Raw genomic sequence first — 12,140 nt, forward strand, 5'->3', positions numbered from 1 at the left:
GAAGTAAATGGCAAATTTCAATTCAACTCTCTGATCCACTGTTGAGCCTTTTGCCTTAAAAGCTGAAAAAGGAGATGATACCTGGCAGTACCTGATAAGTTGCATCACCTGTAGAGTTATGCTACTTGGTTGGATTGCAAAAAATGAAAATATTCTTGGCTAATTTTGTTCTTACAGACATCTTTGGGTGTTGAGAAGCACACAAATCAATTGAGGTAGCACATAGCTTAAGGTTGCCATGGTGCAGAGATTGTCATAAGAGGTTAGGATATTGCCATTTTTGCCACTGTGAATGAATGAATTCAGAATTCACTCGTAAACAATCAACTTTGGCTTCTCCGTCATCCAGAGCCAAAAGACACTGAGGATAAAAGTGGTGTACCTCAAAAAAAATAGTCTGATGGAAAGGAAGTTCTTGTGAAATATGCTTGTACAGCTATGCTAACAAAGAGTTAAATCATGTGGTCCATCTTGTCGTGGGTAGTGTAATTCTGCTTAAACCAGCCTAAATCTGAGATGTATCTATGCGGAAGTGTTAGATTAGTGTCGGCCGATGTCTCATGTTTCCTATCTTTGCAAAGGTGCAGCCAACTGCCCCTTGTAACTTTGTATTGGACCTGCAGTTTTACCTCATCAATGATCTTTTGTGTGACGACGCTGACAGTTATCTGTGATTTCTTCTTGTTTCTCGTGTGTGTGTGTGTGTGTGTGTGTGTGTGTACGAACGAAAACATTTTTCAACAAAAAAGCATAGTTACCCTGTTTCAACATGTTTCTCTTTATTATAACCATCAGATGAGTCTTTTAAGGGTGAAGGGTAGTCTAATTTAAGGTGGGAAATAACGGTAGCTATAAATCTTTTACCTCTGTAAGTCAAAACAATACAATTTAACTGTATGACTAATGCTAGTTTGACCGCCTTCCCTGCCTGAATACTTGGTTATTAATCCCCCCCCCTCCACCAATATGACCGGTATAATATCGAGCACAGTGGTGGCATGGTGCCTTTTATTTGTTACTACCGAAAGGTACGGTCTTCCATTTGTTTTTCCCAGAAGCCTTATAATGGGAACAAAAGAAATTACACTGAAGGTACACGACTACAGTAGATCGGCTCATTTTCCCTCTGTGATCTGAGAGGGATAAAAAAAAAAAAGCCTAAATAACTCCTCCTGTAATTGTCTGGATTTCGTCATGCATTTCCAGTGACTGAGTGCTCCCTTTGGGTGGCAGAATAAATTGCACATTTACTGATGCGATTTAGGGCACATCAAACATTGATTGGATGGGAATCAATAGTACGAAAGCACAAATCCAAAGAAGGCACCTCGGGGCTGTGGTGAAGGAGTGAAGGAGCCTATAGACCAAATTTAGGCAAAAGATGAGAGGAAAAACATCGGTCTCCTGAGTGCAGAGAACATGAGGTCTGATTGTCAGTAACACGCTAACTGTAGAAAGACCATTGTCTTGAATTTCAGAGCTTTGTTCTGATTGTTCTTCTCAACTCTTTGGTATTCATCGACGATTAATAACTTCACAGACCAAATTGTGAAGTAATGCGGTACCTGCATTCAAGATCAAGTTTAGGCAAACTGTTGTGACTGCGTTGCAAATTGATTGTAGAGATTGTTTTGTGTTCTTTAGGGTAGACGGACTACAAATAGGGTTGCAGTAGTAGCTGTGTGCAGTGTTAATAACCGTGTGATCATTCTATAGAAGTGAAGTAACATTTGTTGTCTTACCACGACATTAAGGCATGACTCATCTTCTCTCAAGCTGACCTCGTTTGAAATAGACAAAAGATAAAAAGTGCAATAACCTTTTGTTTATCATTGCTTCCTCAGTTGGAAAAAAATATTTAATATGCCCTTTTTGTTAACACCAAAAGTCACTTATCTGTAGCAAATTAGGGATTTCAAGTCGTCCTTTTGTTTGTATTCAGAGTTGGCATTTGATAGTGTGAGTGTTTGATATTTCATTCTTAAAACTGTGATCAATATCCAACTTTTAAAGCTGCCTGCTCAGAGAAAGGACTGTGCACAAGTTGACTGATAGATTTGAGTAGGTGGATTTTTTTTTTTTTTTTTTTTTTTTTAATCCTTAAGGAAGGACTTTGATGGTATTGTAGTTTGGACTTCTGGTTTATAGCCGGTAGACATGTTCATTTGCATGTGTAGATGTGTATATGCATCCTCTTCCTCCTTGAATGAAATGTTTTCTCAAAAATATTTAGACCTGCTGTCAGTGACGTATGCGGATAAAAGGAAATATGAAATGCCTTATATTTGTTTTCAATGTTAAGCATTAAGGTTTCTTATGTGTCCCTCCCTTTTCAGTGTGTAGCCTAAAGCTTGTACAGTTAAGAAACTCATGAGATTTATATCTACTGTATAGCCTATGTGTTTTCAGAATTTGTTATTGGAGGTCCTGTGATTGTGGTTTTAGAGAAACATTCCCCTCTGAAAGTGCCGTTTGTTTTCACCAGCAGAGGATGTGTCTTTTGGGCTGGGGGGTGAATTTACACAAAGGAAAACAAATGTTCTGAACACTTTCCAGTGTTTTAAGATTGAACCTGTTGAACTGAGTGACACAAAGTATGTTTGCAGGTGAAATAAGGCAGCAATTTTCTGATGGAGCACCTTATAGACTTGCTCCTTCCGTGAGCGCACAATGGAAATAGTCTTACACCAAGCTTGATTACTCTAAAGCAGAGCCATATCAGAGAATTTGCCCATTAGGAGCCCCCTTTTGAATGTGCTATTAGGAATAGCCTATTGTAGGAAAGGATGTAATACTGCATGTTCTGTGACATTTTAGTAGTGGGTAGTCCCTTTCATGTTTTTATGTTTAGTCCGCTTCACTGTAGATGTTGCCACCTCATTGCAACTCACAAGCTATTAACAATCCTCTCACAACTGGACTTAAAGCAGGCATTGATCTGCTGCTGAGGCAGCCTTAATTCATAGCATATTTAAAAAAAAAAAAAATAGATAATGGGTTGCCTGATTTACTTTGAGTGGCTTATCTGGGGAAATACAAAGGAGCCCTTATCGTGAGGCGAAGGACTCTGAATCAGGGCATGTGATGAGTTACAATCAAATAGTTTCACAGTGCACCTTCACACAAAAAGAAAACTTAAAAAAAAATAAAGTTGGCTCGTCCACCCAACATTCCAAAGTTGATTTAATTTTCCACAATCCTGTCCCGCTGATTGAGGAAATCTTTTTTGCTTTTTCTGGTGAATGAAGTGGGCATGTGTTTCAATGACAGGGTTCCCTATTTAGCCTAACGCTGATTACCTCATTTACAAATCTGCAAATATACTATTCTACTGTGTGTAAAGGAGTCAATGCCATCACCAGCAGCGTGGTCTCCACACCTGTGATGACAACAGGACCAATGAAATTAGCCAATTTAGAATATGACCAGTCTGAAAATAAAGGGTGAAGACTCAGATTAAAATTTTTTGTAAGGCAGAATGGGCCTCTAAGATTTCTTCGGTTGGTAAATCACCACAGCTGCTACACCAGTCTGCATCTGGAGCTATCATGAAAGGGGCAATTTTTGTGTCTTAATTTAGCTGTCAAATCAACATTGCACATTATTTTACAAAATAAAGGTGAAAAAAACATTACAGTTGTTACGCCGCTCCTTAAACGCTGACTGGAATAGCAACTGTTGGCACTAGCGTGGTTCGAGAAGTCGAGCCGAAAGCCTGGCGTATCTCGCGATTATTTAAGTGAACGATTATGTTAGCATCACTTGCTGTTTTTCAGTAGCATTTCTCCTACCTCCTTGTTTTGCAGCCTTGAGTATTGTTTCTTTCCATCTGTTCTGACAAAAAAAAGTCTATTCACAGTACGGGAATACAGATTTATCATAAGCAATGGTAGTTATACATAAAAAGTGTGCTTGGTTGTGCTGTATGTGTATATGTCTATTTGACGTTGAAAAAAAAAAATATTTATGAGAAGCATTTATACAACAAAATACCACTGGAATGTGAAGCCAGACAATGTTATGATGCAGATTATGATGATAGTCTATCCCCTTTAACATTCAGTTGCGAATGGTCCGAGGATTCATCTTTTTTGAAAACAAGTAACCATGCATTGGCTTTTTTAAACACCATCTATTTCTTTGGTTCCCTCTTGTGCGTATACTTCCCTGTCCAGCCCTAGCATTATTTCAACGTTTACAGCTTCATTCTTGGTCAGCCATTGATTGCCCTGCAGTTGTAATGATACCACAGGTTGTCACAAAGGAGATAGTAAGGTGGATTTGTAATTCTGTATGGGGGCGAGTTTGAGCCCCCCGAGCCGTATGCCTTGGAATCCATTTGTCCACTCCGAACCAAATTCTGCTACATAGGTGTCTGTCTCCACACTGCCCTGACATTTTACTTTCAGTTTGACTACAAGGGGTACAGGACAAGGTGAAAGGTTTGAGGTTTTCTGACCAGGGCCCCCCCACTAACCCATCCACCCCACCGCCCACACCCACCCACGCCTAATCCAGGACAGGACCAGCCCCACTCCCCCGCCACCCACCCTCTATCTTACCTAAACCTCAAGCCATTCATTTGATTTGTTTTGGATTTTTCAACAATGCAATCCTGAAAGCACTTTGCCTTGTTATTCCTTTGTGTGAACATGTGAATGATAATTTGTTACAAAAATGTTAAATATGTAAAAGATCATTCACTGTTTTGGAAAAACCTGCATCTGTCTTTCTGACGTTAACAGAAAAGAAAAAAAATTTAGTGACATTAAACCTGAATCTATTTTATAAAATGTTTGCTGCAGCCAATTGGTCTTGTCATTCAGTATTGTGGCTTAGGGTTGTTTGTGTTCAATAAAGTGCTATTGCTAAATATTTTCTGAGTCTGGGATTATTTCTTGACAATGAATGTTTTCAGGTCACGTAGGTCTCATATTTACATGATTAATCCTGAACTAGCTATTCTGTTGAATTCACTGGAATAGCTAGGAGCTACATGAAGCTGAGTACAGTAGAAAAGAAAGCTTCCACTTCTTTATCTGAAAAAGACTGAATCAAATCCTTTCAATGTGAAAATGCCGACTCAGAGGTTTTTGAGTTGTTTATCTTGACTCAAATGATGAGCTGATAAGGCTGATGAAGCAAGGTAAAGAGCTTGATTGGATTTGCCAGAGTAAAGTGCTGCCACTGTCATGTAGTGGTGCGGCAGAGCACGTTTCAGAGAATCACTCATGTTTTAATCAGCAGGATCATACCTTTTGAAAGTTTATCAACTTTCAAAACAGTCCACACCTTTGTCTCCGATGTTCCTTGTAATACGTCTAACAGTACTAAGACGAGAATACAATACTGAACCATGCTCATGGACCTGAAATAATTGCTACAATGAATGAATACTTTTATTCAAGTGCCATACACCAAACAGGTGTGAAGCCCATAAAGGATTTCAAAACCTTTACGTACTGAGGCATCAGAAAACGTGACCAAAAAGACAGAAATGTAAATATTGCAGTAACCAGTTGGACGTTAACGCTGCCTGGGGCTTCATTTTAATTTTAACTCAACCTCATGCATTGTGATGACATTGGTGTTGGAACATGCAACTACAATGGTAGTGACTGATGACTCAGGTTTTCAATGTGCTGTTCTTTCTGTTATACTCACACTCATACTGGCTGCTGTTCATTTCCTTCCTGTTTACCTTCTGCCACATAAAAGGAATTGCAACTGATGTGTTGGAAATTATTAAAGGAATTAAAAAAAAACGCACTCTTTCAGAAATTGAGAAATATATGAATTTATTACATTAATTCCCCCATTTCATTCAGATACCCACATGTCATGAAGGAGTTATACTAGTATTCTTTTGCTGATACATGTCAGTAAGTGTAACATCATTTATCATTTTGAAATGAAATAATCTTTTATATTCAACATTTTTTTTTTATGTTATGAACACAACGAACTGGTATTGTACTGGTTATTTCTGTCAGTTTTAGGTAATTAGTTTATTATGTGTGCCTTTAATAATTGTTTTTGCATATTTTTTGAGTAAGATAGAATCAGAAGCTCCATCTTTTACGTCATGACGTACCACCCGCCAACGTATCGACGACACAGAGGTGTAGGATGTAGTACAGGACGTGGCTAGCGAGCTACTACTTATAGTAGGACGTCCGAAAATACATAAACATCGTTATTAGGATCTGTTTTACTACATGTTGAAGTAAGTATATTAGTCCGTTACAATGTTTTCTTCGAATGTGTCTGATTGTAATTGGCCATTTTTCGGTGTAGTTTGCCCAGACTGAGGACTGTCTGGTTAGCTCGATGGTTAATATCCAGAGGAAACCAACGGTACCGTTGGCGCTACCAGTGCTATCTAGCTAGTTAGCAAGCGTTAGCCACATTTAATTAATGGCGAGCAAGCTATACTGACATACGAACTCAAGCACTGGGGTGTTCATTTAAAATGACACAAGTTTAGCTCATTATAACCCTAAAGGCATTGCGATTTAGTGTATTGTGTAATAACAAATGAACGTCATACACGTCGCTAACGTGAGCATGGAGGGTTAGCTTGTTTGCAGGGCATGCTGAGTGTGATGGGAGGATCTGTAAATCGCCTCCAGACCGGTGTGGGCTTTTTTTTCACTGAAATTAGGTCAGTCACCAGTCAGCTGGGACAACAGGATGCTCTGCTCAGATGTTGGAGCTCGGCTGGTGCAGTTTGACATGTTGAGGATAACGTTACAAAACCACTCTTCGTTTCAGATCTAGGACGGCGCTTGTTGGCTCTCGGATGTGTTTTAAATATGGCTGTGTGCTCGCCTCGGATATCTTGAGTCATTGTATATTTACAGCGTTTCTTGGTTTAATAATAACACAATATACGTGTGTGTTAAATGGCAATGTTATTCTCGTTTTTACCTTTTCATGGAGTCGTCCTGGTAAAGAGTATAGTTTGCGTCTGGATAGGATGACAAAGCTTGAAAATCACTGAACTCCCGGCCATTTAAATGTCTGTAAACGAGCTATATTGTATGCATCACGTGGGTTTAGATTATATAGCATAACTCTGCTCTAACCATCAGCTATCCAATAGTCTTTTGAAAACTAAATAATCAATGTAAATATTGTCTTCTTTTTTTTGCAGTGTGTGCGTGTGTCATATTTCTGCCAGATGTGACGTATCGGCTTTACATCAAGAGCTGAATGGGAGCATTTGAGGCCTTTTGTGAGTGAGGTAGGCTCAAATTGTTTGTATATATATTTGTGGAATATCTACAGGCACACATTGATGCCGTTAAGTTGTCGGTAAATCTAACGCTTGGTTGTGTGCTGCTCAGGAGGTTGTGGATCCCAGTGATGTACCATGGGGTACGACATTACGAGGTTCCAAGGGGAGGTGGATGAAGACCTGCTGTGCCCTATATGCAGTGGAGTGCTTGAAGAACCGGTGCAGGCAAGTCCCTGTCTGAAAGATTACCCACCCTTAATTGTATCAGTGTTTTTGAAATTTTAAATGTTTTGAGCTCTGTGTTCTTCTTTTCAGGCTCCACACTGTGAGCATGCCTTCTGCAATGCCTGCATAACACAGTGGTTTGCCCAGCAGCAGATATGTCCTGTTGACCGCACGGTGGTGACGCTAGCTCACCTCCGGCCTGTGCCCCGCATCATGCGTAACATGCTGTCCAAACTTCAGATCAGCTGTGACAATGCAGGTTTTGGCTGTACAGCCACACTGCGGCTGGACCAGCTACAGTCCCACCTCAAGGACTGTGAGCACAACCCCAAAAGGCCTGTCAGCTGTGAGGAGGGATGTGGGTAAGTGGCTTCCATTTGGCAGGAAATGTACACTGCATTGTTGTCTCGCATTGCCAGACCTTCCTCCTCCTCTGCAGCGCTGCGGAGGAAGGTCTGGCAAGTCCACACAGCATTCCGGGATGGGAGAAAAAAAACCTGCTCTGGTTTATTGGTATGTCTTTAAACCAATCAAACTCGTCTTGGCCGGTGCTGCAAAAAAGCCTAAATTGACCGTGGTTTAAAATTACAACACAAAGAAAGTGGAAGGTAATCCGGACATCCGGCCGAAAAGAGTGACATCCTGCGGAATTTCGGTCGGCACCGGCTCAATCCCGGAAGTGGAACGTCGTGGATATAGACTAACTGCATTGTAACTGTTGGGTGCATTGATATTCTCCTCCCCCTTTGGAACCAGTACCTAGGTTCATTGGTTCTGCTCAACCAAACGTAATTATGATAGCTATCACCATTAAATGTTTGTCCTGTCAAATATTATGGATATATGATTTGCAAAAAAAAAAAAATGACCTGTCCTCTGTATTGTATGGTATTAAATTCCCCCCCCTCTTGCAGACTTGAGATGCCCAAAGATGAGGTGCCCAACCATAACTGCATCAAACACTTGCGGAGCGTCGTCCAGCAGCAACAGACAAAGATTTCAGAGCTGGAGAAAAATGTTGCGGAGCATAAACACCAATTGGGGGAACAAGTAAGAACATTTGCCTGCTCATTTATGTGTTCATTAACCAAAAAATACTTTGAGCCTAGTCCTGAAAAGTGTTTTTGTCTGTGGAACAAGTTTTGAATTAGCCAAGAGCATATTTCTTTTCCATAACAGCTACTTTAGATTGACAGTTTTCTACTGAGTAGCTATAATGATTCACTCTAATTCAGTTACTAAAATGCTTTTTGAGATCTGGGTTTGTAAAGGGCTCAATCATTTGGTACAGATTATGATTATTGTTTTGTAGAATGCTTGCCTATAAACAATTTTAAGTGTGATTGTGGTACAGGGTGGTATGGAAGCATGTTTCTGTCGATGTTACATTTGAATTGTTTGTGTTTGGTACTGTGTATATCGGCATTTAGCACCTTTAGTTGACCGTAATCAAGTTTTTAAGGTCTAATGTGTGTTGTCATTCGGACAGGAGACCTGAGAGTTTTGTCATGATACAGTTATATAAAGGAGAAGAAGACTATATACAATTATCACATACAAGGCAGTGCTATTACAATATACAGTACATTCTTAATAGCTAGGTTGGAATTTGACAAAGTTAAAATCATTGTGGATCAGTATCGGTATCCAATAAAAGCAATTTAAGGGCAGAATACTGGATACAAAAAAAACCCTGATAGAAATATGTTACATCCGGCTATTATAGTTAACTAAATAACAAATAGTTGTGAAAAAAAAACATTTTAGGTATCTGAAAAAAAGAACTAGACTAGAAAACTAACTGAAATGATATTTTGTACTTACAAAACTAACTAAAATAAAAACAAATACAGGAAATGTCTTTAGTTTTAGTCTCTGTCAATTTGGTCACACAACAAGCATGAGGAGGCATTGGTGCATGTGTTTATTGAGACTGGGATGTCTACATGACATGAGTCAATTGCCATGAATATCAACGGGTCCTCAGTGGAGAGGGTGGACTGCTTCAAGTAGCATGGTGTCCACATCAGCCTCAGGGTCTGACCTGGGTTCTGCAGACTGATTCGGTGGCGACAAAGGCCAGCCAGAGACTGTTTTACTTCGGATGCCTGAGGACATTCCAAGTATCTTCTCAAATGCAGAGCAATTTCTACTCCTGCATCATTGAGAGTGTCCTAACGGGGAACATCTGAACACTTATTCTGAACTTCCTAAATCTGGCCCCTGGCAAATACCCCTCCATATTATAATATAATATAAGATAATATAAAGAAGAAAAAAAAAATCTAAATTCAATACTGAAAGTTGTACAAAAATTTTAAAAACAAACATGTAAAAAATTATTTTAAGCAAGAAAAAAACCAAACTGAAATTTAGAGACCACTCTGAAAACGTACTGAAACTAAACTTAATTGAAAAAGTAAAATGAAAAACAAAATAACAATTATAATAACTCTGCCTTATACGTGCAGCTTTTTTATTTCTTTTTTTAAGATTATTTTTTGGGCTTTTCCGCCTTTCATTTGATAGGACAGCTAGGTGAGAAAGGGAAGAGAGAGAGGGAAGACATTCAGGAAATCGTCACAGGTCCGATTCGAACCCTGAAGCTCTGCGTCGAGGCATAAACCTCTCTGTTTATGTGCGCCTGCTCTACCCACTGAGCCAACCTGGCCACAACGTGCAGCTTTTTGAGGCAGCCACCAGACTAGTTAATTGGCCATTTATAAATTCCTGTTTAGCTTTAGGAGATTTTGTGAAATCAGTCACTGAAGATGATGCTTTTAATTTCCAGAAACGGGACATTCAGCTGCTAAAAGCCTACATGAGAGCAATCCGCAGTGCTAACCCTAATCTGCAAAACCTCGAGGAGAGCATCGAGTACAATGAGATCTTGGAGTATGTGAAATTTCATCCTCTCTTCTGCTTGTATTCTGATATAACTTTGTCAGAGAGCTGCAGCTCAGTCCCTTATTTTCTTGTTGTTTTTTTTTTACTTTATCTTATATCTCCAGGTGGGTGAACTCCATGCAGCCAGCCAGAGTGACACGCTGGGGTGGCATGATCTCCACACCTGATGCTGTGCTCCAAGCAGTCATCAAGCGCTCCCTCATCGACAGCGGCTGTCCGCTCTCCATTGTGAACGACCTGATCGAGAACGCCCACGAGCGTAACTGGCCGCAGGGACTGGCCACGCTGGAGACACGGCAGATGAACAGGCGCTACTATGAGAACTACGTTGCCAAGCGTATCCCTGGCAAGCAGGCCGTGGTGGTGATGGCCTGTGAGAATCAGCATATGGGGGAGGATATGATCCTGGAGCCCGGCCTGGTCATGATCTTTGCTCATGGAGTGGAGGAGATCTTATAACTTTATAACGGCTAACTCAGCTGATCCAGGGACACGTGGGGACGTTTTGCCTGGGGGGGGGAGGTGGGGGACAGTTTGCTGTGATGAGTAGAGTTTTCCTCGTTGGAGTGAAACCTTCTTATTGAACCTGGCTTATTTAAAATAAAATCTTATAAGAGGCTCACTCCTAAGCTTGATACCTATGCCTTAAAGTAAGGACACATATATTATGAACCTGGCTAATAGAAACATAATCTGATATCTGAGATAAAAGGTGAGATGTGATGTTTACAAGGTTTATATTTGGTGCATTATATGATCTGATTGTTCTGCTCCATGTCCTAATATAGTAATAAGCTTGAACCCCCGTTTAATGCCCTCAGTTGTATAAATGCTTGTAAATACAAATACTATATTGAATTATAAATGTCATTCTCTTATTCCTCTCACTGTAATTACATTGTGACTTTTGTTTCTCAGTTCTGTTTAGTCAGCTTGTCTTACTGTCTGCAGGGACATTGACTCTGAAGATTTTTAGCGTGCTTGCTTTAGTATTTAGTTTCCTGTGAGCATTTCACAAGACATTGTGCTTCTGAGTTTAGATTGTCTAAACCTTCTGTGCCATTTGTTTTATTTATTGTGTTGCCTTTTACACAAACATGCTTGAAGATGTTACCATTTGATGTATGGAAATCTGCCTTTTTCGGTGCATTTGAAGTTCATTGCAGAAAGAAAATTGATTGTGTGTTTTATTTGTTGCCTCCGATGTAAATATAGTCTGTATGTTGGGTCCAGTTGAAGTGTTATATTTGAAGATTAACATTTTGGATTTAACTATGTGTAATGAGTTTTATTTGACAAATCCTAATGGTTCGCTTGATATTTTAGGTGATCATTACGTCTTTTTCTGATGATTGAAATATAGACTGATTTTCTTATTCTTCACAGTTAGCAAACATCTGTTCACTGACATGTCACTACATACCATAGCTTGGAGATTGTAAAAACAAATAGTTGTAACGTCACTCTTATGGCTTTTGAGATGTAAAATGTTTCACCATCAGTCACTTATTGCTGTAGTAAGATGAACAAGACTTCAAACGACCGGTATAAAAGCCCACAGAAGTGCAGTAAACAAATACCTTTGGATTGTGCCCTTTATTATTTTCCCTCTCAGTGTTTTGTTTGTTTTGTGTCTGTTATGTAACGTGTTGTACAGACAAGAAAGTAATAAAAAATGTCAAACTTCATCCCCAAAAAAATGCATTTTCTCACTGGGATAATACGGTTTTATATTTAGCTTTTTAATTAGGAAAAATGCAGTTCCTTA

At 39.6% G+C, this 12,140-nt stretch overlaps 1 protein-coding gene across 3 annotated transcripts; it reads left to right on the plus strand.

Moving 5' to 3' along the window:
• The first annotated feature begins 6,093 nt into the window (after positions 1-6,093).
• On the plus strand, positions 6,094-12,060 carry rnf41 (ring finger protein 41). 3 transcript variants are annotated; one of them, XM_039801765.1, is made up of 7 exons: positions 6,094-6,226; positions 7,157-7,246; positions 7,350-7,465; positions 7,556-7,827; positions 8,380-8,515; positions 10,257-10,360; positions 10,477-12,060. In XM_039801765.1, the coding sequence occupies exons 3-7, from the start codon at positions 7,376-7,378 to the stop codon at positions 10,829-10,831; spliced, it is 957 nt and encodes a 318-aa protein (XP_039657699.1). In that variant the 5' UTR covers positions 6,094-6,226; positions 7,157-7,246; positions 7,350-7,375; the 3' UTR covers positions 10,832-12,060. The 3 variants fall into 3 exon arrangements, with proteins under 3 accessions (XP_039657699.1, XP_039657702.1, XP_039657700.1); XM_039801768.1 differs by having other exon boundaries at positions 7,157-7,237; XM_039801766.1 differs by lacking the exon at positions 6,094-6,226 and adding an exon at positions 7,003-7,021.
• The last annotated feature ends 80 nt before the right edge of the window (positions 12,061-12,140 follow it).

The sequence above is a fragment of the Perca fluviatilis genome, chromosome 5 (genome assembly GCF_010015445.1).
Source record: "Perca fluviatilis chromosome 5, GENO_Pfluv_1.0, whole genome shotgun sequence".
NCBI lineage: Eukaryota > Metazoa > Chordata > Actinopteri > Perciformes > Percidae > Perca > Perca fluviatilis.

What these genes read in the sequence shown, in the direction of transcription:
- rnf41 (XM_039801765.1), top strand. Translation starts at nt 7,376, where the DNA reads ATGGGGTACGACATTACGAGGTTCCAAGGGGAGGTGGATGAAGACCTG. An exon ending in TGCTTGAAGAACCGGTGCAG is followed by an intron (nt 7,466 to 7,555) that starts GCAAGTCCCTGT and finishes TCTTCTTTTCAG; the next exon opens with GCTCCACACTGTGAGCATGC. An exon ending in GAGTACAATGAGATCTTGGA is followed by an intron (nt 10,361 to 10,476) that starts GTATGTGAAATT and finishes TTATATCTCCAG; the next exon opens with GTGGGTGAACTCCATGCAGC.